A 26,595-nucleotide genomic window follows, 5' to 3' on the forward strand; every position below is an offset into this window, starting at 1 on the left:
GAAGTATACTTTCAAAATATATTACAGTATACAATTTGTATATTATACTGTATTTTGAAAATACAATAGTATTTTGTACAAAGTATAGCTAAGTATTATTTGTCTAGTAATGTGTTATATTTGTTATATATATCTATACCCTTGTGGTTGGCGCCGATAGCCTTGTGGGAAAGTGCGTCGACGTGCTTCGGGAGACCCGAGTTCGAGTACCAGCTCGTGATCCTGTCCCCCTCTCTCTCTCCCACCTCACTTCCTGTCTAGCTACTGTCCTATCCTAATAAAAGACAAAAATATATATATTTATTAAAAAAATAAAATAAAATAAAATAATATATATATATAGTGAGTAAAAGTGATTAAAAAAAATACAAAAAAACCCCCAAATTACTTCTTGTGGCCTGCGTATTCACAACGAGTACAAATAGCAATGCAGATTAAGACTAGGTGATTTCCTAGGCAGATATTGACTTAGGACTATATTGGGGTGAAGCACAGGCGAAGCACTGCTACTTGGGCGCAGAGATATCGCACTCACCACCAGTTCGTGTTGACTCTCATCCTCACGTCCTCAGGCTGTTGAGCGATCGCAACCTCCTCCTCCTGTTGTTCTATTTCCAAAGCACGCAGCTCGTCTTCTGAAAACTCTGGTTCATAGAGGTATGGTTCTGGCTCTTGACTGTCTGAGAAGTCACCCTCCTCGTCTCTCACAAAATCCCCCATGTTCATCGCCATTCACTATGTCTACTGTAGGAAAAATAGCCGGCTACTATTCACGCTGGTATGTTGACGGAAGTTGGGGGAATTCATGTGTTGCGTGATATCTCTGCGCCCAAGTAGCAGTGCTTCGCCTGTGCTTCCCCCCAATATAGTCCCAAGTCAATATCTGTCTAGGAAATCGCCTAGTCTTAATCTGCATTGCTATTTGTACTCGTTGTGAATACGCAGGCCACAAGAAGCAATTCGTTTTGTTTTATTTTATTTTTTTATCACTTTTACTCACGACATGCTAGCTGGCAACAAAGGATTCCATTCATTATGCTAAGCTAAGCTATCGGCGGCGCTGCCAAACTAAAACAATGCATGCACTGAGACAAAAATGCGTTTGCCCACCTATCTAAATGTAGGAAATAAGCCCTATTTCAAAAAATGGTGGAGTGTTCCTTTAACACACTTGAAGTATACTAAATTAGTCTGGCTGCAAGTATACTTAGCATTTTTTTTTTTTTTCACCAGGGATTAGTTTTCTTTTACCACAACAGTATTATTTTCTGAACATAGAAATGGATTTTTAAGTAATTTCATGGCTTTTATTTGAGTGGATATTGCCATTTTTGTCATGTCATTGGGTACTGCACTCAATTCGCAACTCAAAAAATGGAAAATATTTTTGGTAAAAAGAACACATTTTCCTGAGAATAGTGTTTTAATTAGTAATCAATTTATAGTTTTATTTTACTGTGTCCTCAATGTATTAACTAGTGATTTGATGAATTTTGTTCTGTTCTGTGGTATTATTTGGTTTATCACTAAAATCCAATAATACATTAAATTGTGTGTGTGTGTGTACGTGTTAGTAAAGTGAAAAAAAAAAGCACAGGGAAGAATGTCACATTTAATAATACTTGGCAAACAGTTGGTGATGCACTGTGGGAGGAAAATAACACCCATAATTTAATCAAACCAGAACAGTGATACAGATTGACAGCAACTGTACTTGTATGACTAAAGATACTAATAATAGCCTACTTAAATAATTTTTTATTATATTTGAAAGTCATATTTTTATGGTGCACTTAAGTCATTAGCCATGCAGCAAATAAAGTGTCGAGGACATTTTAAAAGCACTTAAAAATTTGCCATTGGCCAAAAACAAGACTTACAGGCATGTTACAGGCCTCGGGTGCCTGTCTATCCCTGAGTGAGAGGTTTTATTGGACCTAATCTCTGCAGTTCTAGGGTCATTTTCTAGTACCAAGCAAGGGCTCAGTACAATGCACTTTTGATCCTGAACAAGATGAGAGAAACTGAAAACCATTCAAGCTGTCATATTTCACCCTATAAGCAAAATCAGGTGACACTTCTATTCTGAAGGAGACGAAAGAGACATTTCTGAGGCTTTAGACTTTGTTGTCCTTTCTGTACGCGTTTATATAATAGCAAAAGTTCCCTGTCTATATTTTTAAACAAACGATTAATCTGAGTTAAGAATAATTGTGCATTAGATCTCATGCCCTTATAAGCCTGATGTCTCTGTGCTGGAGTGCATTCAAAACAGGGAGTAGCAGTACCATAAAAAGCCTTCTGCGTATACACACACACACACACACACGTTAACACAATCTCTAAGCATAGACTGAGATTAATGCATGTGTAATCTCACTGGAATGCGCTGTTTCAGAGCCCCAGCTGTACCCTAGTGCTAAACACGCAGGTTATAATCCTCGTCCACTGCATGTGCTTTTATGAAACAGAGAAGAGCATGAGTATAATAGGGTATCTGTCTGATCTTAGGTAAAAGCTGCAGGTCAGGTCACATGTGCGCTATGTTGTGTACCTGTTGTGGCCCATTGGTCATTTACAGTGAAAAAGCTCAAAAAAGTTTCTATGGCATCTTCTTTTTAGTCTTGACGAGGCCTTTCTCTACTAGGCAGCGGTAGAACTCCTGGATATACGTGTACACACACTTCCAGTCGGGCTCTCGCATCCGCATCAAGTCGTCAACGTCCAGCAGGGGAGGACAGTCAGCTAGTCTCCTAAAAGTAATTAAAAAAGTTGTTAAATACATTAGAATTTAAGTATAATATAATTATTAAGTATAATTATAAAATGAATGATATTAAATAATGAAATATATTACTATTATTAATATTAGGAAATTGTTATAAATTATGTAATTATTATAATATTTATTTTGTATTATTATATTATTTTACATGATTAAAATTTCGTTCTTTTTCGGGTGATATATAACTCAGACATTTCTTCATGTGATGCAGATGAGGATGCAATATTAGTGTCATGTCTTACTCTGCAGTCTTGAACGCCTTCTCAAAGTTGGCCCTGCGATCATAGGGGTCGAGAGTGCAATATTCAAAGCCCTCAGGGAAAAACCTGTGCACCAGGGCACAAAACGCCAGACCGTCTGCCCAGCTAGAGGAGAAATTTTGGATTTTCACACCCTAAACATAGAAACAAGTATAAGAACACTTTTGTTTTGTTAAATCATATTTTGTTTAAAGAAAATGAAGCTTATTTTTAAGACCATTAAGGCCCTGATATACTCAGAGCAAAGTGTTGGGGGAAAAAGAAGCTTGAAATACGTGACAGGTGGTATACTGTTATTGAACATCCTGACGGCGCCCACATTTAGATGAATGATTATGTAAGTGCTGCACGCTTTTCTCTCTATAACAAAGTAAACACACAACTAAAATGACAGTGGTGAGAAAACAACAGTTAAGAAAGCATCTGATCATAGTGATGTGGATGTTTCTGCAATTCAATTCTCAAGTCACCACATTTTTTTATACAGCACTTTATACAATAGATTGCTTTAAAGTCCCCCTGTGGTGAAAATCAAGCTTTTAATGCTGTTTATATGCCTATGTGGTGTTTTTAATGTGCTGTAAGACAAACCATACATGTCAACAAGTTGCAAGCGTTTCTGATGATTGTTACACCGTGTCCTAACCAGACTCCATGCGATAAGATTCCAGCGACAAATAATTAGTCTGTCCACACTAGACACAACGCGACTGCGAGATGCGTAAAAATCGATCAAAACCCACAGCCAATCGGAACAGCGTGTGGGCGGAGTCTCGCTGCGAGTGCACAGCACCAGAAAGTGATCAAATTCACAAATATTACACCATTTAAACATTATTAAAAATACATAGGTTACTGAGTTACTAAAACAATCTTTGTCAAATAATACACTTGTTTGTTCACAGTTTGAATGTTCTTGTTTCCATTTGTTTAATTTCAAGATCTGAGGTGAATTATCAAATGCTTTTACAGGTTTCTCCCGTTTTTTAACCCTATCTCCCGGACCCCTCCCGGTTTGTTATTTCTCCCGGGAAACTCCCGTAATTTGCATGGCCCAAACTCCTTTATGAATAACCGGACCAATATGTTTGTCTAATGTTGACCAGTTGCCAGATCTTGTATTAAATGCATTATATTCACACAATCCACACACCATATACAATTTCAACCCGTTTGTCACCTCAACTTTAACCCGAAAGCGAGCAAAATCCCGGTGGTGGTGGTGGTGGACGGAAAAACATAGGTTGTGTCACATTAGCAACACATTATTAGCTGTTTGATAACATAGTCAAGCAAAAGGCTTATCGTATAAATTACCGTTATGTGTCCGACGTTGTAAAGAGCGATACCATTGTGCAGCGTTTACTACAGTAAAGTTGGCCGAGTGAATCTGTGAGCTGGTGTGAGTGAGTGGAGGCGGGGCTAATTAGCATATTCATGGCTCTGCGTAGATTAAATTAAACAAGGGTGTATATTCACATTCAAGGTATTTTAAGGCATGAAGATTTTTTTTACAGGAAAAAAACTTTTAAATTTGTCATTTTGGTGATCAAAGATGAGTTTTAAGGGATACAATTATTAACTACAGGGGAACTTTAAAGAAAGCAGCGAAAAACAGTTTCTGAATTTTTTTTTATTAGAATTACAACTTCAGTTTCTACTATAAATCAGCTCTCCTATTACGTAATCACTACAGACCAATGGTTGTTCAAAGGTGTTTACCAGCCAGATATAAATTTTTCTGGAAAGTTTGCTTTGGCAAGCTGTTAACTCCTGTAATGAATTCCAAACTAACTTAGTTTTGGCCCAACTTTGTTCGAAATGACATCACACCAGTTTGTTCTTCGATTACGCTTGAAGTATATCAGGACCTTTAAGGTTATTTTGGGGTTTTCCCACCACCCTCCTAATATGCATTGTAATAAAGCAAATAAAAAAGATATAAAGTATTAAAGCATTTGTTGTAAAACAATTTATGCTGAGTTAGATTTGATAAAAAAAAAAACATTACATTATTTTTTGCAGTAATAAAGTAAAAAAGGGAAAAAATATGGTATTAAAAAAATAGTAAGCATTACAGTAATGAGAATGAGAAGGAAAACGTGCTTAATTGTCATAAAAATATCAAAATGCAACAGAAATCCTTACAATAGGTTTGATTTTCTTTTCTTTTGTTATATTTTGGGGTGAAATGTGATCTGGACATGTTTCCATGAGATTCACACAGAGCCAGAGAAATGTATAGCAAAACAGAAACTGTTTGATTTGATCTGATTTGCTCTCTTCAGGCCCACCTCATATGGTTCAGTCTTGACACGACACCAGTCCAGCAGCATCTGTTTGACATCTTTAGTGTTTGGCCCCCCGACTGTCGAGCCGCTCGGCACTTTTTTATCCCTGGCCGCATGGGATTGAGCAGGGCTTTAGGAGAAAAACATCAAACAATCAGACGATGGGATTCATCCCTGTCATCCTGCCAGGCCTCTAGGAATGACTCACCTGCTCACAGTTTTTGAAGAGACAGTAGAGGTCGGTGTTGAAAATGTTTTTGCCTGAGCCGTCTCTGTACCGAATTGAAGTAAAAAGAGAAAGGGGAGGTTATCAAACCCTTGCAGTTAGAAGAACTGCAGTAAACGTACATAGTGTTCAGATCCTCAAGAGTAATGGTTACTCACTGTGTGCGTTGAACTGAGCGCCGCTCGGGTTATTAGCTGCTTTCTGGTCCTTATTCAGTCCAGCAGCTGTCTTGCCTCCGCTACCCTGCTGACGCAGGTTCTCCATCCGGGCCGCCCGCTCCCTATCACGCCTTTCTGAGAGAGATAGGGACGAGAGGAGGACATTTTTCACTCAGAAAAAAAGAATAAACAAACTATCGTGTTTTTCATTCTGAATAGAAAAGTTAAACAAATACTAGTAGTGGTTTATTCTGTTGAGTTTACTTCCTGTGGTTGTTTGTGTAATAGTAATGACTCTTAAAGGTGGAATCTCATGAAACCTGTCGAGAACATGCCTGGGTTATATTTATCACAATACTGTTCAAAAAGTTTTGAAGAAATGTTTTATTTTTAAAGAAATTTATACTTTTATTTTGCATGGATGCATTAATCAAAAGAGACATTTATAATGTTACAAAAGATTTCTAATACAAATAAATCCTGTTTTAAACTTTCTATTCATCAAAGAATTCTGATATATCACGTTTCCACAAAAATATAAAGCAGCACAACTGTTTCCAACATTGATAATAATGAATGTTTCTTAGGGATGCACGATATGATAATTTATAATGTTATCGGCCCAATAAGAAAATTAGGCCGATATCTTAAAGCCGATAAATAATGGATTATTTCCTTCAGCTGAGACACTTCAAATGCGCTCTGTTCGTCATGATGGTTTTGAATTGCTTGAAATATGATTGAAATCATTTCAAAAAAGGAAAATACAGTTAAGCGCAACATGTGCAGCACAAGTCTGACATATAAGCTACATAAAATATAAGTTATAATTGTGTGCTTGGGACATGACTTTTAATGGTGAGATTTTTGTTTTTGTAACCAGACTCTCAAAGTTTATATAAAAATTTGGATTTAGATTTATCGGCCAATATATCGGTCATCAGCTTTCAAATATAAAGAATTATCGGTTATCGGTAATATCGGCCACAATTTCCATATCGGTGCATCCCTAATGTTTCTTGCGCATCAAATCAGCATATTAGAACGAATTCTGATGGATCATGTGACACTGAAGACTGGAGTAATGATGCTGAAAATTCAGCTTTGATCACAGGAATAAATTACATTTTAAAACATATTAAAATAGAAACAGTTATTTTACATTTTTAACGGTTTTAAATTGTAATAATATTTCACAATATTACATTTTTTACTGTATATTTAATCAAATAAATGCAGCCTTGGTGAACATAAGAGACTTCTTTCAAAAATATTAAAAATAATTTAGGGACTCGAATAGATGTTTTGCATTGTTGCATTATTTTTGTGGCATTTGACTTTTGACTTTTGAAATTACTGTAATAAAAAATATAATTTTTATCTTACATTATTAAAATAGTTTTTATTTTACATATTTGTTACTGATTGTACATTTGTACATTGTACATTTATTTTGTTAGTCATTTTTAACAGTATCATAATGCTGATAATAATGAATATGATATTGAGAATGAGATTAAAGGCACACTATGCAGTTTCCATTTTTGTCAAACAGCGACCCCTAGAGTCGCTGTGGAGTACCTGTATTTAACGTTACTGTCGTAAAACCACTCGCGCAGAGCCGTCTCTGCACTCGTCCGACCGCGCTTTCTTAGTTTTCTTCGTCGACTCTGCCATGATTCACGTCTGTAATGCGTGCTAGTGTCTTCCATAGAGGCTGCCTCATATGTTGTTGATGTATGTGACGTCGTGCCGTAAAGCAAGTCGTGATTTTCGCGTGATTTAGTGGGGCACCACCTCTCAAACTTGCATTGCTGGTTTTGCCATCGGCGTCACCCTGTCCAGATGCTTTTCCCCACTTATAATTACCATAAATACTTAAGACAGCAGCACAAACCATGAATTATGCTTACATTAATGTCATACAAAAAAATGCTAAATTTTCTTTATGCAACTTTTTTTTTTTTTTTTTTTTTGTGATCCAGATCCTTGACAGGTTTTAAAATTCCCCAAAAAGCATGTCGTGAATCAAGTTAGACTTAACAAAATGTTTGAGTTGTATATATTGAATATGTGGCATTAGGGACATGACCCACTCCTCACCCCTCTTTCTCTTGAGCAGTTCTCTCATGGCAGCCCGGATCATTTTCCTCTCCTCGAAATCCACAGCCTTATCTAGCTATTACATGCAATAAACAAAAGGGAAACACACTTTCCTAAATATGGCCAAGACAAACCACAATTAAAAGCCCGCTCCACTCGTAGCGCCTATTGTTGCCTCTTACCATATTATTGAGGATCTCTTCATCCTCTATAGCTGCCAGCTGTTCGACTGTCAGTGGACCCGTCATATCAGGTTCAGGTTGCTCTTTGATACCTGCCTTTAATGTTCCCTTCTCACCCTCCATCTTTAGTGACAGCTGGGACAGAAGGAGGAACAGGAGGTGTTGATGCAGCCAGGTTACGAGATGTGTAAATCTCCATGTGTGCGTGGGAATGAGGGAGTACGTTTACGGAAAGGAAAAATGAAGGAGCTGAAAGCTTTGTGTGAGAACTTCTAGTACAGGGATAGCAAGATAGTCTGTAGCTATTAAATGCTGATATAACTAGTCACAGCCAAAGGGTTTGAGCGGCTTCTGAACAAACAGGTTTCATTAATAACAAATATTTAGCGTGATTGTTTTCTCACAGATTAATGATATCATAATGATGACTGTGCGCATCAATATAAATGGAAAAGGACATTTAAACAGCAAAAATCCAAACATTCATCTCAACATAAACAAAAACCATGTTGGTTGGCGCTGACATTAACCATGCAGAAGCTTAGGATACCTGTCACACCTTCTTCCTGTCGTCCTGTAAACCAACTGAGATCCAAACACAAACAAAGAGATTTATGAGTGGAGACTTTTTTACAGGGATGAACATTCTGTCATAATTTTCATGTCGTTCCAAACTTGTAGGACTTTCTTTCTTCTATGGAAATAAGATATTTTGAAGAATGAAAACTATTTCTTATCCATTTCCTGTGGTCCAAAAAAACACCATTTGAATTTCACTGAATCAAAAAACAAACAAAAGAAAGACCTTTTTAAATTATATTTGTGTGTGTGCGTGTGTTCTACAGAAGAAAGTCAGTCATACAGGTTTGGAACAACCTGAGGGTGAGTAAATGATGACAGAATCTTCATTTTTGCCTGAACTATCTCTTTAAGTAGGGATGCATGACATATCGGCCACCATATCGGTATCGGCTGATATATGTTCGCTTTTAATGTTAACGTTATCGGGCCGATAAGAAGTTACACGTAAGTGAAACGTGCAGCGCAAGTCTGTCATATAGGCTACATAAGATTAAAATGAGAACATTATAATTGTGTGTTTGGGACATGGCTTTTAAAGGGATATTCCACTTTTTTGGGAAATATGACGCAGCGCCTGAAAATAGTCCCCAGCTCTGTAACTTCCAACGTGACCGGGACTAAGTTTGTCTAACCTATTAGACCTATTTTCAGGCGCTGCATCATATCATTACGCCTGCTGCACTGATGGTACGGCAGCAAAGTTTCTTGATTATTACGCAGGAATGAGAGTATAGTTCCTAGCCATATCAGCCTAGAAAATCGCAACTTTACATTTTCCGTCGGTCTTAGTACACGATGTAACTACAGAAGAGTCAAGTTTTAAACAGGAAAAATATCAAAACTCTTTGGTCATTTTTTTGAGAGAGATGCTAATGGTCCTGTCCGATTCAATGATCTATGCTAAGCTATGCTAAAAGTGGTACCGCCAGACCCGGAGATCGGCTGAATGGATTCGAAAACGGTAAAACTCAACTGTTTAACTCTGGGGGAGTTGTAAAATGAGCCTATTTCCAAAAAAAGTGGAGTATCCCTTTAATGGTGAGACTTTCGTTTTTGTAAACAGAGTCTCAAAAATTATATAAATATTTGGATTTTAGATTTATCAGAAAAAAATATCGGCTATCGGCTTTCAAATATAAAGAATTATCGATTATCGGTATCGGCCAGAATTTTCATAGTGGTGCATCCCTATCTTTAAGATAGAAAATATCAAACCAAGTGGCATTTAGTACAAGTGCACTTTTTAAGCAAAAAAGAGAAATTATTTTATTTTAATGATAAAACAATACATATACTGTTTAAAATGAAGTATTTGGGTCTACGGAAAATATGGTTACTGAAAAAAATATGAGAAGGGAGGAACATTATTTCAATGCTTTTCGAACTCTGCATGCGTTCCCACTAGTTACTCTCTAAAATGATTGAGTTCCCCCCAAGAAACTTTGCATTCACTCACAAAAGCATTCAAAATATATTTTCTTTCAGCCACATATTATTTCCAGCAGCAGTTTTGTGGAAAAAAATATCGGTTATCGGCTTTCAAATATAAAGAATTATCAATTATCGGTATCAGCCAAAATATTCATATTGGTGCATCCCTATCTTTAAGACTAAGATTAGATCGAAAATATCAAACCAAGTGGCATTTATTTTAAAGAAAGATAGTACAAGTGCACTTTTTAAGCAAAAAAAAAGGAGAAATTCTTAGGTTTTAATGATAAAACAATACATACTGCTTAAAATGAAGCATTTGGGTCTACGGAAAACATGGTTATTGAAAAAAATATATGATGTGAGGAACATTATATTTCAATGCTTTTCAAACTCCGTGTTCCCACTAGTTATTCTCTAAAATTATTGAGTTCCCCCAAGAAACTTTGTATTTACTCACAAAAGCATTACAAATATATACCAACCTCATATTATTTCCAGCAGCAGTTTTGTTTTTGGTCACAAAAGTTTTAAGTTTCCCTGAGATACTTTGCATGCGCCCACAAAAATTCTATGTTCACTAGCAAAAGCATTGAACTAAAGTTTTTCATTCCACCTTATATAAAATCTATTACCCGTTTTTGCATTCTTTTGTGAGCGAATGCAAAGTTTCTTGGGGGAACACAAAAGCTGATTAAACTTTGATGGTCCACTTTAGACATTTTACTAATAAGTAACTTGTCAACTACATGTCAACTAACTGTCATTAGAGTATTGGTAGACTGTGGTAGACTGTTAGGTTAGGGTTAGGTGTTCAAGTGGAATAAGTTGCCATGTAGTTGCAAAGTTACTTATAGTCAGTAGAATGTCTGTTGATGGAGCATCAAAATAAAGCGTTAGCAGATAATAAGCAGACAGTCAACTAATACTCAAATGACTGTTAGCTGACATGTAGTTGCAAAGTTACTTGTAGTCAGTAGGATATCTAAAGCGGACCATTAAAATTAAGTGTTACCCAAAAGTTTTACGAGCAAACACAAAGGCATTGAAATATAATCTCATATTTCCCCCCCCATCACCATGTCCCTTAAGGGGCTCCATAGTTGTCAAATGTTAGTGGATCATCTAAACTAAATAGTTACTCTAACAGGACACCTGTGTTGACCAGTTAATTAAAAGTCAATGAGCCTCAAGTGTCCAGATGCTCTTTGCTGCTGTATGTGTTGGGAATAATGTGTGGGCTGAAGCTAGCAGAATGGGTAATATTGTTTGTGGATGCCATAATACAGTTTTACCCTAATAACACATAATAATGTTGGTGGAATTTATATAACCGCTCAATAGCAATTTGCTCTTACACTGGTGTAATAGCTGTTATGTAATCACACAATCATTGAACTGGAAATTCATCCGAAAAACAACACAATTCTCCTCAAATCTGGCAAAATAAGAAGCATATAAAGATGAAGCTCACCAATCTCACCGCGGCTGTCCAGAGGAAAGGTCTTGCGGTCTGATCTAGAAAGGTCACATACACTCAACTCAACTCAACTCTGATGCTGGAGTGAGTGAGTGAGTTTTTCAGAGCCACCATGAGCCACTCCCACCCCGACCCTCATCACCCTCTCCTGAAGGGACCAGGAAAAACGTGGAATCAGTACAACGGGACATTAAGTATTAGTGACATATTTTGGCACTGCTTGTTCTGATCTCTCCATACTGTCAGCTTTGCCGTATCTACTACTTAGGAGATAACAATGCGTCATTATTTTATCTAAACACTGTCACTTAAAAAGTGGTATCAGGGTTTTTATAATATTTAATAACCAGAGGAAAGGAGACAAATGGTTGAGATAAATGGTGCTCACCCAGCATGCTTTGTGATGACAGTGATTGCATAAGCATGTGGCCTGGCTCTACGCAGAACTAAACCGTGAGTGACTGGACAGACGGAGAACACTGCCTTATTAAGGCATAACAAGAATAATGTTGCCTCGAATCGGCTCCATGTTTAGACAGGTCGGACACATCCGTTTCTCCTCTGCAGACGTAAACATGCTTGTCGCAGTGCTGATCTGCAAAAGCTGAGGCCAGAAATGTCACTGGCACATAAACATTTTCACACTCACACCATTACAGAATGACTATGACGGAGGCGTTCTGTGTGTTTAATGAAGGAGTGTTTGGCTCCACCTAGTGGTGGCCGATGGTTATCGTAATCTTTTGCTGGCAGGAGTGAGCTAGCATGACATATGGAAACAGTGAGGGCGAAGGAAACCTTGGCTTAGACTGGATGTCCAGTGAGTCATTCACTAATGAGAAACATGTTGGTAGGGTGCTGTGGTTACCAGGTCATTCTTGTGCGTTTGTAATGGTGACCTGAATGGTAGTTAGCATGTTGCTTTGTGATTTCTAAGGTATTCTGTGGTTGTTTACGAACTCAAATCTAAGATATTTTGGTCTTTTAGACGTCCTCCTTCAACATAAGTTACATCTAAGACACTGTTTTATCATCATCTATGTGAAAAAACAAGGTACAATACAAGTTAAATCACTTCTTTTCTTTAAAAATACGAAAATGAAGGTTGGGTTGAGGCACTTACAATGGTAAGTAAATAGAGCCAATTTAAATAGAGACATGTGAAGCTTATTTATTTTATAAAAGCACTTTTATTAATTCTTCGGTTAAAACCTGGGGTTTTGGGGGTTTACAGTGTTATGTTGTCACATCAACAAAGTTGTACATTTAGAAAGAACTTTACACAGAGAAGGGTTTTTTTACACACTAAATCATGGTAACATGCATATTGTTTACATCTTGTGGCTATATTATTGAAACAAATAGTGAGGATTTTAATGTTTCCAAATCGCCCCCATTCACTTCCATTGTAAGTTTCTCACAGTAACGTTGATTTTGAAAGTAACAAATGAAAGTTCAAGTTTGATGATGTTGACTTGACAAAGCCTGGCCTGAAAGCATGAAATAGCTTTAAAAGCTTGAGACTTTAATGTTTTATTGTCAGATAAACAGAACGTCAGATGAAGACAGGAAAACAAATCTCAGAGCATGTTTTAAGACAATTAGCATGTATTAACAGGTTGTTAGCATGCTGCTAGCATGTTTTAAGACAATTAGCACGTATTAACAGGTCGTTAGCATGCTGCTAGCATATTTTTTTATATGTTTTAAAACACTGCTAGTTTTAACAAGTATATTGATATGAACAATAATAATAGCTAACAACAAATGTTTACATACTAAAATGTAAGATAGCATTAGACATAAGAAAAAGAGACATCAGACAGTGTGTTTTTGAACCGGTGTATTTGTCCAGCTTTCCATGATTGTAAAATACATAAATATAATAAAATAAGCATTTGCATCAGATATTTTGCTGACATCAGAAACCATATATACACAAGAGCCACAGAGTTATGCAAATCGTCAGCGCAATTTTGCATTGCAACCAATAAAAGACACATCAAAACCGTCAGTACCACTCTATGTTAAGAGATCTCAGCATTGAACACATCATCCAGTACACTAGTGACCCAGTAAAACGACATCACAGGAACAAACAATAACATCTGAGGTATTTATCTGACAACCTTCACCTCACGGTGAAGAGTAAAATGTTTCAGAAACTTCGCTATTGTTCTGTTGATCATTTTCTAGACTAATTGTGGTAAGTTAACCACTGTGCTTGTGGTACAGAGAGACCGGGTGAACATTACGCGAATACGCTGTCGCTTTCACTAATAAGGCGCGGTCATATTAGAGAAATTTCAGCGAAATTTTGCAGACAAAGAAGGTCCATTGCCAATTATCATTAGTGTAGCGATATATGAAGCATCGCTCACATAGAAGCTGCTTTCTGTTGGTCAACGCAGTAAATTAGCATGAAAATCTTTCACACTTGCACGAAATTCCCAATTGCAAAATCGCTAAATTTTGCAGAACAGTAAATGTGATGGCAACTATAGACTGATGTATCCGCTAGAGCTAGACCGTTTAATGGGCCATTTTGAAATGATAGGTGACCAAAAACCGTGCAAGCATAGCCGAATAGTAGTGTTAGCGCCCCCTTGTGCCAGCCTAAGAAAACGTTTAAAATTAGTCAAAACGAATGCCGATATATATTAGACACTCTTTTAGTCTCTTAGTACCATGCTTATATGATGCTGTTCACTAGAAATAAAGTAATGAGTCAAAACACTAAAGAATGGATGGACAGTGGAGACCTTAATAAATAAAGCTTGAAAGGCTGGTGTTTCCTTATGAAAACAGCCCTCAGGTAGGCACACTTGAGCTAGTGTAGGTTTTATCATGGATTTGATCATCTCCATGAGACTGCCTACACCTCAACATCCGCTAGGATACATTCACATCCTTGTACATTTCCAGTTACCCAATTCTAAGAACCCAAAATGGGTTGGGTCAGTTTTTATGAGATATATATTAAACCCCAACTATGAATTCCCGCCAAACTGGCTGATATTTGCATTTAATGCACTTCAATTCAGTTATACAAAATAAAGTAATAATAATAAATGCTAATCCGCTTTCTATCCAGCAGATGGCAACAAAACCTCTTCGAGGGAATGACCTTGCTATACCGTGGTCTATAACATCTGTTAGTGTCAATTTCTTATGACAGATTCAAAACACACAATTCAAATAGGAGGGGAAATAATACTGTCCAGCAGGTGTCACAAAAACAATAAAACAAATCAAAGAAACTAGTGAAAAAAGATGAGCACCTACTCAAGAGGAGACGAGCAAGAGCAAGGAGACCTTTTGTGGAGGACAACGAGGGTGAACATATCATTCTGATTTCTCCTGAGAGATCATAGTGTGCTAAAGATGAATGAGACTCCTTAGAGAGACCTATTAATAATTATCTGCACTGGGAATTACATAAGAGGCACCAGTTTATACCTGCCTGTCTGTGATGGGACACAGTCACATTTATATTATTACATTAAAAAACAGCCAATTTTCTCAACGGATACTTCGGGTGAGTCTCACCCAAGCCTGTCAGGAACACGTCCAGGTTGTGCATCACTATTTCGCATAAATAAAATGAAGCATATGCTTATGGTTTGATTTGTGACATTATTTTCATGACAATTAAGCACATTTCCTCTTCTTCTTAGTAAAATTCTTAGTAGCGTAATGCTGAAGTTCCTTTATAATTCTCAATGTCATTAATTATGATCAATTTTAATTAAATTTCTTTCATTTATGCTGCTTTCAATAAAATTATAATAATTTTGTCCAGGATGCTTTTCTGTGCAGTATTGTGGACTGAAAAATTGTCCAAAAATGCTTCATGTTCTTGGTGCAAAAAAGTCAATATATTTATAGTTTTTTGCATGAATTAAAACTTATTTTGGATTAAAAAAAAATGCACCTATTCCCCCAGTTCTCATTAATGCAGCGTGCAAATCATTCCCGTAATGCAATAAATTATATATTGTTAAAATTGTACAGTATTATAATAATATTTGTTGTATATTACAGTAGTGAGAAGCCTCAATGAGAATAATGGCAATTATAAAACTCAATAGAAAAACCAATTGGTAATACTTTATATTAAGGTGACGTAGTTACTCGTTACTACATGTACTTATTATAGTAATAACAGTAAATTAAGCAGAATTACAAGTAACTCTTTAGTAAGTACATGTAGTTAATATTACTCAGTACTTATTGTAGTACAATGTAACTACATCACCTTAAAATAAAGTGTAACCAACCAATTTTCTGAAAAGAAAAGTGCACCCAAATGCGGATCCAGTAGTCTTGCTCGTCTCCATTATGTAAACGTAACCTAGATGAACATAGGATACTCGTTCAAACATGGCATCCTACGGAAAGCTGCCTTAAATGTACCGTCCATTTCACCAGAGTCAAGACGGCGGAGTTACAGTATCTAAAAATACATTATTCCTATGTATTTTTTTGTGCCCATCTCTAATATTTAAAAAGTGCAAACAAGTCCAAAAACAGCTATGCTGACCGATAAAGAGGGTCAGAGCAAATCGAGCAGTTGTTTTTCACAGTGCATTAGATAGACACAGTCACAGAATGAATATGGCAGGATTTTGGAGATCTTCCTGATGCTCATGCAGAAGTTTTTACGAATGTGTGAACGTGTTGGCAGAACAGAGGTAATAAAATCCAAACAAATGGTTGCGGTCGGCATCAAAAAGACATGTGTCTCCATTGGAAGAATGACTGAAATAAAAGTATTGGCACAGTGAGGAGGTACTGGGGAAAACTACACCTCCGATATCATCTTCATCATCGCCGACCAGGATACCTCGTATCTTATCAGACTCCATATTCAACCAGATAACGCTGGATGACGCTCAGTCTTCAGTTCCAAAACCTAGTGAATTGTCGATATTCAAACAATTTTTTTTTTTAGAAAAATACTCCTAATTCATTCAGTAGTGAAAAGTATCAATAAAATAGTTCAGTCTCATTATAATAGACTATTTTATCTGATATTTGTGTGCTATGCATTTTTATGCTCATTAGAGAATCGCTGTGTTAGCTTAGCAACATGCTAACATCAAATTCTTTCAAAACCCAAAGTATACTTCGGTTTTTATGTGTATGCTAGGTTATACGTACAGTACACTTTCTAGCGTGCGTGTTGAGCGCCTCTGTTGGCGCACAGCATCAAATAAAGTATAATTTGAAGGGCCATGCGTTTGGCTATACGCGTACACTAGCGTTCACGTCAAAACTGAAGTATAATTTAAAATCACTTGTGAGGTGAGTTTCCTGTGAGTGAGGAGCAATATCTGTATGACACGCAAAGGTTTTGCCTTTGTAAAGAGTTCCAGATTGGTCACTTATGAGGGCCAATTTCCGTTTAAAAAATAGTTCACACAAAAACTTTCATTATTTTCTCACCCTATGAGGAGAGAAACCTGTATGACAATCTTTCTTCTGTAGAACACTGATATTACTTTAATATCAGGAAACATGTCAACAACCCGAACCCAATTCTTCCAGGCCTCAGCTACAACTACAGTGTTTGAGGGTCAAAGTAGACGTTGTTCGCGGGCAGCCAATGAAAACTACAGGCTGACATTATGTAATTTTGTGACAATGTTACATAGGTTTGTAACAGGGAGTGAGACTGGAATCGCTGACGACTCATTTTGGCATTCTTTCTTTTAGGGGACAAGAACTAATTTGTCGTGCACTTTGCAGAACTTTTACTTTCACTAACAGCTATATTACACACTGCATGAAAGGTAATATCCCCAAAAAAAGCATAATAGGGGCACTTTAATTTTATTAAAAGTTTTAGCTAAAAGTTAAAGTTTAGATAAAGTTTTAATTTTGCTGTTTGTGTCCAAAAAATTTTTTTTTCATTTTATTTCAGCCCATCAAATAAAATTAAAACGAGAAACGTAAAAAAAAGAAATAATTTTTTTTTTTTTTTTTTTTATTCCAGTTAACGTTTTTGTTTTGTTTGTTTTTACGCCAGAAATAACGATTACTTTTTTTCAATGATTTTAGTTTTAGTTTCTGCTTTAGTTACCTATTATAACTCTGGTCCAAGCTGCTCTTTTCCATCTGATGAAAGTGGTTGGGAACCAGAGAAATCTGTGGTCACCTTTCACTTTTATTGTACTCCTTTTGTGCTCCATGCACAAATAAAGTCCAGAGTTTGACTACAGACAGCACTGCAACTCGCTAGGTTTTGGAACACAGCCTGTTGTTGAGTCTCTTCAGTCTGTTTTCTCATGAATCTGATCCTCTGTCCTCTCGTTAGGTTCTTGAGCCGGTTCCGGAGAGGATTCTCCTTCTTCTGAAGGTTGTGGAGCTGGTTCTGCAGTGGAGTCATTCTCCTCCCCACTGTCACTGGTTGGTGTCCTGGCCTTACGCGCGTCGAAGAACGCTACAATGATCTCCGAGTTCTGGTAGATGATCATGCCCGAGAGGGTGAGGGCCGCTCCAGCACAGCTGAGAGCCGTCAGCTGGTGGCCAAACAGCAGCTGGGAGAGCAGCAGGTTCCCCACCACATTCAGGTTTCCCAGGATGTGCAGCGTGACAGCGGAGGTCAGGGTGATGACGCAGCAGCTGGCCAGGTTGTAGAGCACTGAACCCAGACAGCTGAGCAAGATGAAACCCCAGAGGTGACGGTCATACTGGAGAGGGGACTGCATCGCTGCCCAGTTCTCCAGAACCAGAGCGGCTATGGCCAGGATGCAGAAGCTGGGGATGGACATCAGATACAGCAGGAAGATAGAGTTGATCTTCTCCTCCTGGAGCAAGATGCCTGACAATTACAAATATACAAAGAAAAAGTGGTGCAGTTTTAGCCATTATCGAGTGCAACAGTTCAACACTTTTTCAGCAGCTTTGGTTCTGGAAGTATTTTTTTCCATTCATTTATGTTTAAATAAATTTGTCATGAAAACAAGTGAATGACAGCCACTGTGTAAATTATTACATTTTCAAAAATTAACTTTATAATTAGATTTAGAAGTTAATGCAAAACCTGCCTTATGTGTAATTTACAGTACATGTTTCGTACTTGTGTTGATTATTATATCTAAACATAAATAGCAACTGAATTTAATCATTTGGGCTCTCTTGTTAATTATAACCTTTAATATTATAGTAATGTGTAATTAATGGCTCCCCATATATTGGTTAAAGCATTAGCTAAGATAGGGTTTTTTTTTTTTATCCTTTAGAAATTTAAGACGCATAAACACATTTGTTAAAAAAAGGTTTAATTTAAAAAAGAAAGAAAAAAGAAGCAATTTTGTGTTCCTGCTGTACCAAACCCGTACTGAACCCTGACTTCAGTACCGAAACGTGATGTTTGTGCACCGTTAAAGGAGAACTCCGGTCAATTTTAACATTGAGCTCATTTTTTTGTACATTTGGAGTGCTGTCAGTACAGAGAACAACGACAAAAATCGGTGTTGCCTTGGTGTTGCCGATTGTCGAGTTCACGCGCGTGATCATAGGTACTAAACCTATGCGCGTGAACTCGACAATCGATTACTGTGGACTTCGACCGAAAACAGGATGTAAATACAGGTATGTGCGCTGGAATCACTCACATGACCTGTGCACTTGTAATGACACATCAAGGATGTTAAGAGACTAAAGGCAGGTTTAAAACTTGCCCCATTGAAGTCAACAGGGTGCACATTTTAAAACGAGGATAACTCGGTGTAGGCAACAACGATTTTTGTCGTTCTCTGTACTGACAGCACTCCAAATGTACAAACAATTTTTTTTTTAAATTGACCGGAGTTCTCCTTTAAACCCCTAATATATATGAATATACACATATATATAGTCAAATATTTAAGTATTTTGAGAACGTAGGACTAGTGACTTTGTTTGTACAGCATCATGGGTAATGTTGTTGTTCACAGTAAGACTGTCTTCAAAGGTTTATAAGTATAGGGTTATACTATAAGGTTCCCTATAGGGAAATTGAATGGTTACTTCCGTAACCCAGCTGGTGCACTCTATACTTACTGACACATACTTTTTGCCCATCTGGAATGTCATTTACGAAAGCGCATGTTGAGCTATGGTGTAATGCATATAGTAAACAACTTTAACCTCTGTCATAAAACTAAAATAGTGCACTGAAACATAACACCAACAGATGAGCAAGATAAGTCTACATGGAGTATCTCCCCTGGAACCAAGAAAGCAAAGTAGCTGATTCAATTACAACTTCTGAAAAAAACATTTAATTCCCTATTTCCCAGTTTTCTATGAGATATTAATCATTACAATATATTAATTATTAATAATGCTAATAATAATACGAAACAGATTTTTCAATTAGGGAAATACTTAGCTTCCTAATATTTACACATCATAGTTTTTCTTGTATACACTACAAGCAAAGTTCAATTTGTTAAAAACATTTAGCTTGTATGCAAGCTGTAGGTTATGTTATGCAACAGTGCAATAACTAAAACATTTTCTTTGACATACATCGCATTGAATATCATCAGCATGTATGATTGCAGCTGTTTGTGAAAAGTTAGAAAGTCAAAAAAAGACTAAAACCAAAAACCGGTTCTCCCAGTAAACTAAAGCGCAGACTCTTGCCCTCAGTCCGCTCTCACTCCTTGATGTTCTCAGAGCCTGACGCCCTACATAGCTATTCTAGGGAGGAGGTCACTTAGTGTAATGGAGATCAACTGACACTCATTTTAAGTAATCAAAAACATTCAAGTAGATAATCCCCATCTGTTACTGAGAGTTCATTTGCTACTTGGGAGATCGGGTTAGAACAACAGCAGCATGTAGTCGCTCGTGGGACTCTGGGACAGGACGTCCTGCTCTGACTCAAACACTAGGAAGTTACAGCAGTGTGGAACATAATGACCAAGAACTAGCCTTATTGATACAAAAATAGGCTCTGCTGTCAGGAACATTTGGTTAAGAATATTTTCATATGTCAATCAAGTAGCCAGTGACCTTTTAAATTATGATAATGAATTTAGATACAGCATCAAATACCTTTCTAGAATTTTGAACACGTTTTATTGTCTGAACAAGAAAAAGTTTTGCAGTTCAGAAGAGGGTTATGAGAAAGATCACTAGTCATCAGACTCGCGAACGAATCGTTCTTGTGAGCCGATTCTTTTTAATGATTCGGTCGAAACGATTCGAAAGGCGTTATGAATCATTTAACTTGTCTAGGAATAACGCAAAACCTACTTGCCTTAATTTGACCCATTAATTTCTCTGACTATGGATTTTTTTTTTTTTTTAAATCATATAGGCATTGCCCTTACAAAAACTTGTTTATACATTGAAGTATCTTAAGCGTAAAGGGTTAGTTCACCAAAAAATTTAAATTATCCCACAATTTACTCACTCTCAAGCTAGGTGTATGTGACTTTCTTCTTTCAGCTAAACACAATCGTAGTTATATATATAAAAAATATCCTGGCTCTTCCAAGCTTTATAATGGGAGTGAATACCTTAGATTTTGAAGCCCCCCCAAAAACGCATCCATCCATGAAAAGGATGGCTTGAGGGTGAGTCAATTATGGAGTAATTTTCATTTCTGGGTGAACTAACCCTTTAACATAAGACATGTCGCTGTAGCGAAGACGTTATAAATCTTTAATAAATCTATCAATGCCTAGGCTAACGTTATATGACATTTCCAGGTAGGTCTGGAATCAAGTTACAATTCCCTGATATTTCCAGGTTTTAAATTAACGTTACATTGAAAACCCTTAATCTGTATAACTAGAACTAAAACAGTCATAAATGTAGACTGCAAAAATGTATGGCTACACAGATTTGAGTGATAATCAGTTTACTAAAATGAATCGAATGAATCGGTCCACTTAAAAGAATCGAATCCCCAACGCTGCATTCATTACTTACTTTGTTGAATGGTTTTTACGCCTCTTAGCATGGTGGCGGCGAACACAAACAGGCAGCCGATCTGGTCGAACTGGACCTCGCCCATGATGCTGAACGACGCCCCGAGACAGATGGGCATCATCGCGGTGTACTTCAGGATGTGGTGCTGCTTTCCGAGAATCAGCGTGGAAATCGCCAGAGTAAACAGCGGCGTTGTTGTGTAGATCATCTGTGCGAACGAAAGCTGCACATAATTTAGTCCCACGTTCCCAAACGCGATACTGGAACAGAATGTCAAACTCAACAGGAACACTTTGAATTTGGCGTTGGCGGTTAAATCCTGCTCGCCGATGCCCCTGTGCCGGATAACCCTGCATTTGATCAGCCCGTAGTCCACCACTATCGCCGTCAGCATGTGGAGGGCTGACAGAAGCAGCGGGTATCTGAAATTGTACACGGTGAATATCCATTTGTTGAGGCTGGATATGGTGGTGCCCGTCACCAGCCACACGGAGACCGCGAACATGAGGTGCAGCATTTCTGGCGGTGTCCTCTCTCTCTTCCCGGTGTCCCGGGTCTCCGCGCACTTGGTGGAGGGGCCATCGGTACTGATCATGTTCGCTTCATCTTCGCACCTGCAGGGGAAACACATATTAGGTTTGCAACGTAAATGAATAATTCGTCACGTCAAATAAAAAAAAGCAGACCAATATGAGTCAGTTGTATTCACTCTCTGTTGAAGGACTGAAGCCGTGTGTGTGTGTGTGTCTTAACCCGCTATAGCAACCGTGTGTTTTGGAAGCAGACAGAAACAACATTCCGTCTCGTCTACACGTGTTACGTGGGTCTGGTTGGTGACGTAACCAACGGGCGTTTGTTTTAGGCATTTGTTTCATTCGGGAACCAATCGGTTCTTTTGAATGAATCCCGATTCCCGACTCTTATAACTCGAAATAGCATACTACTCCTAGGGCCTGTCCCAGTACCTACACTCGCGGTCTTTTCACTTCATCACTTGTCTACTTAAAGTCACGACAATCCTTCTTCTTTTTTTTTATGGAATACTGTAGCATTTAATTTAAAAGATTTAACCATGCACATAATTATTCATGTGCCCTCTTAAAGGGATAGTTCACCCAAAAATGAAAATTCTGTCATTTACTCACCCTCAAGTTGTTCCAAAACTGTATGAGTTTCTTTCTTCTGCTGAACACAAAATGGGATATTTTGGAGAATATTGGTAACCAAACAGTTTTCCAGTATGGGGAAAAAAACAATAACATTATTTCTAACAATATTTCAATCTTTATATTGCAAGAATGGAAAGAGTAAAGGCCTATGCTTTACGGAATTTAGCCAAAGGCTCACCTAACGAATCAGCGAATGATTCGAGTTACTGTAATGATCAGTGCTGGGTCCAAAATCCCTACTTCCTAACTATATAGAATGCGAAAAACTGTATGCCAATAGAGAAGTTTGTCCGAATACATATTAGAAAAACTGTATTCAAAAAGTACCCGGATGACCTACTACTTCCGGAGAGATTCTGAAGTGTGCATACGATGAAGGCCCTGTCCCAAATGGCGCACTTCATGAGGACTTTTGGTCTCGTGGACTTAAATTGCGCGTGCTCGCTGAGTCTACGAGTCCGTAGGCCGTCCCATTCAGAATTTTACCGCTCTGAAGTGTGCTCAGCAGCACCCCTTTGTACCCTTGAAGCGGTCTTCCGCGAAGCCCGCATAGATGCAGGCTCCACACACTTTAACTACCCAGGAATCCATGGGAGGAGATTTCGCTCACGGATAATTGTTGACATGGCTGAGAAGAAAATATTATGGTTTTTATGACCTAGATGTACATTTTACCAACATTATGGTCATCGACCAGTGGTTGATGTCTCAAACATAATAATAGCGCGTTGAATAATACGATCGCATTATGATTCATTAAATAAACAGAACCGAATGTCAGGGCTTTACTGAGTCATATATAAACATAGTATGAATATTGAAACCTGTAAATTCATCTGAAACTTGTTAAATTGTAATCTTAGTTCAAATGGAACATTATGTATTATTATGTACTGTATACATCATTTAAATAAGCATGATGTATCTGTTGTCTAATGCCCTGGTGGCATGCATAATATCAAAATATAGAACTGTAAAAGCAGGCTGTGTAGTTGACATGGAGATAAGACGTCGGAGCCAGAAATTGTGATTTCTCCTGTCCAACAACAACCAGACCGTTATTTCCGGCGTGACGATCGAGTCTGTTCCAAAAACACGTCTCAATGCGCCCTCGTGGACTCGCGCCAAGGGCCCTATAGGTCTACACTACATGACGTCACCAAAGTGTGGACTCTGAGGAAGTCCACAAGTCCGGAGTGTGCCATTTGGGACAGGGCCGAACACTTTACTATCCCTTGAGGCCACAGGAGAGGATTTATGAATGACAGTGAAGCGACACGTTAGGTCACATGATAATGACAACAACATGGCAGATCTAGTACATCCGGATTACATGAATTCATACTACACACTCATACTGCATAGAACATACTTTTGTAACTGTCGTGAAGTAAGTTCAGATTCAAATGTACCTACTCAGACAGAATGTGATTCAGATACACCGCAGGCCAGTGTCAAATCGGGTCACCAAGCGATTCCATTGGCTCAAAGAACCTGTAATAGCTACTCTTTTTAGCGCCTGATTACAATTCACACAATTTCACATTATGATATTGTTTATGTTGTTATTTTATAATGACCATTAATGTCTGTTTTATGAATGTACTAATCTAGCACAGCATACAAAATCTGATTAGCCTGATTGCTTATCTTGCATTTGCATTTACCCCTACGTGTATTCACAACAATCTTTAACGTAGGCTAATTATTATGTAACATATCCAAATATTTCAGTTACTAAAAGAATGATAATAATGTTCAATTATTTGTTTATTAGTATTAGGCTATTATTTATTACGTTTATCAAGTGAAATATATTAGCCAACATTATGTCTGATTGGTTTTCTTGTGCTCTATTTAGTACGCAGTTATAAACATATTTTGATGTTGTTAGTATGTACATAGAGACAGGGAGGACCAGTTTTCTCACGACACCGGGGGCGCGCAGGGAAATTAAACCATCGAGTCTACCAATCAGAAATCTGCTCGTGTTTCGCAGCCTGTTTTGGATTGGAGGGCCCTGTTTATTCAAAATACTCTATGAAAATGGTTCAGTATAAGCAAATCCTAAACAAATTAGTGGCTATGGTAATTAAACAGTCGGGATAGTGAGTCGTTGAATGTGTTTGTCGCTGACTTCACTGCTGTCGGTGGCTTTAAGATTGACAGCGCAGCAAATGGTCGCACTGTGTGGTCCAGAGGCTTATTTCATCCGGGATCCCGTGATGGGGTGCCTGAAACTGCGACGACTATACAGCCTAGCCACATACACCAACAATTACTTAGTTATGAGTTTAAACAATAACATGAGACGTTCAATGCGCTGCATAACAAAACAACAAGGCCGTACATGTGTACAAATGACGCTGGTCGGTATATTCACCGCAGCATCGGTATATTTTATGTCCCGTATAGTTTCCATGGAGGTTGTTCAAGCCTAAACGTGTCATATATTCCTTGTTATATTAATATATTCGCTTGGTAATGCGACTGTCGGATTATATCAAGGATGCACTTGTCTTGATCGCCACATCGTACGCTAATTGTCACGTCCAGCGAAGCGTGGTAGCAAAACGTTTCATAAATGACACTAGAAAGACCCTCACAGAGGAAATAAACAACTAACCGGTCCGCATCAACAGAGTATAATACCATCACAACTCATCCGCAGCACCATGTCCGATTGCACAGTATGATCAAATGCGTCGTCACTTACCGTTCCCCCGCACTGCTGAAGCTAGATGTGTTTAATAATGTCCTGCGCGGGGACACATTCAGCTCTTTCTGTGAGCTCAGCTCCAGTTGTTGCCAGATCAGCTGTGCCATACGTCACCCGTCTATTGATTCGCTGCGCCCGCTGCTGAGAGGTGACCGACCCATCGCGTGCTGAGGACAACCCGTTTCAGAAGAAAAGCCTCGAGCATCTCAAAAAAATGCGTGTTTGCTTATTTATTCATTCATTTCGTTAACAGACATTTTGATTTCCCTTTTATTTTCACCCCTTTTTGTTTTATAATCACGTTATGTAGGCTATATCACACTTTAACTCAAATTGAAAAAAGGTTAACAATACTTCCAGTAAAGCCTTTAGATTTTCATGACAATGCTAAAAATGTCACTCGCATCACTATAGGCTACGTTTTACAATGTTATACAGCATGCAAGATAAGCTTGACTGATTAGAAAATGGTTATTTTAGATGGCAGGTTTAACCTGGTTAAAGGGATAGTTCACCTAAAAATGAAAACTCTTGTCATAATTTTCTCACCCTCAACTTGTTCCAACCCTGTACGAGTTTCTGTCTTCCGTTGAACACAAAAGAAGATCTTTTGAAGAAAGTTTGTAACCAAAAGGTTTTGGGCACCATTGACTTCCATTGGATTTTTTCTCCCATACTTTGGAAGTCAACAGTTTGGTTACCAACATTCTTCATATTATTGTCTTCACTTCTGTTCAGCAGAAGAAAGAGATTTTGGTACAACCTGAGGTATGTTGTCACACTTTTCACACTGTCTAACATTTACTGAGCACCATACATCAAAATGGTATAAATCTCATACCAAATGAAAGGAGGAAGTCTTGGGCACATACAGTCAGGTCCAGAAATATTGGGACATCGACACAATTCTAATCTTTTTGGCTCTATACACCACCACAATGGATTTGAAATGAAACGAACAAGATGTGCTTTAACTGCAGACTTTCAGCTTTAATTTGAGGGTATTTACATCCAAATCAGGTGAACGGTGTAGGAATTACAACAGTTTGTATATGTGCCTCCCACTTTAAGGGACCAAAAGTAATGGGACAGATTAACAATCATAAATCAAACTTTCACTTTTTAATACTTGGTTGCAAATCCTTTGCAGTCAATTACAGCCTGAAGTCTGGAACGCATAGACATCACCAGACGCTGGGTTTCATCCCTGGTGATGCTCTGCCAGGCCTCTACTGCAACTGTCTTCAGTTCCTGCTTGTTCTTGGGGCATTTTCCC

The 26,595-nt window shown here is 37.9% G+C and overlaps 2 protein-coding genes across 7 annotated transcripts; both read right to left on the bottom strand.

Annotated features, from left to right (window-relative positions):
* Window positions 1-1,598: 1,598 nt before the first annotated feature.
* Window positions 1,599-11,610, bottom strand: smtna (smoothelin a). Of its 3 annotated transcripts, none has more exons than XM_084400512.1 (9): window positions 11,493-11,594; window positions 8,556-8,590; window positions 8,006-8,140; window positions 7,824-7,899; window positions 5,721-5,855; window positions 5,545-5,608; window positions 5,340-5,466; window positions 3,028-3,179; window positions 1,599-2,753 (listed from the first exon to the last, which is right to left on the bottom strand). In XM_084400512.1, the coding sequence occupies exons 3-9, from the start codon at window positions 8,126-8,128 to the stop codon at window positions 2,603-2,605; spliced, it is 828 nt and encodes a 275-aa protein (XP_084256638.1). In that variant the 5' UTR covers window positions 8,129-8,140; window positions 8,556-8,590; window positions 11,493-11,594; the 3' UTR covers window positions 1,599-2,602. The 3 variants fall into 3 exon arrangements, with proteins under 3 accessions (XP_084256638.1, XP_084256640.1, XP_084256639.1); XM_084400514.1 differs by having other exon boundaries at window positions 8,565-8,590; window positions 11,493-11,574; XM_084400513.1 differs by lacking the exon at window positions 8,556-8,590 and having other exon boundaries at window positions 11,493-11,610.
* A 3,223-nt stretch (window positions 11,611-14,833) lies between these two features.
* Window positions 14,834-25,459, bottom strand: slc35e4 (solute carrier family 35 member E4). Of its 4 annotated transcripts, XM_084400692.1 has the most exons (4): window positions 25,317-25,421; window positions 22,577-22,616; window positions 21,432-22,045; window positions 14,834-18,324 (listed from the first exon to the last, which is right to left on the bottom strand). In XM_084400692.1, the coding sequence occupies exons 3-4, from the start codon at window positions 22,024-22,026 to the stop codon at window positions 17,774-17,776; spliced, it is 1,146 nt and encodes a 381-aa protein (XP_084256818.1). In that variant the 5' UTR covers window positions 22,027-22,045; window positions 22,577-22,616; window positions 25,317-25,421; the 3' UTR covers window positions 14,834-17,773. The 4 variants fall into 4 exon arrangements, with proteins under 4 accessions (XP_084256818.1, XP_084256817.1, XP_084256820.1 ...); XM_084400691.1 differs by lacking the exon at window positions 22,577-22,616 and having other exon boundaries at window positions 25,317-25,459; XM_084400694.1 differs by lacking the exons at window positions 22,577-22,616; window positions 25,317-25,421 and adding an exon at window positions 22,141-22,568.
* Between the last annotated feature and the right edge of the window lie 1,136 nt (window positions 25,460-26,595).

The sequence above is a fragment of the Rutilus rutilus genome (assembly GCF_951802725.1).
Source record: "Rutilus rutilus genome assembly, chromosome: 25".
Taxonomy (NCBI): Eukaryota; Metazoa; Chordata; class Actinopteri; order Cypriniformes; family Leuciscidae; genus Rutilus; species Rutilus rutilus.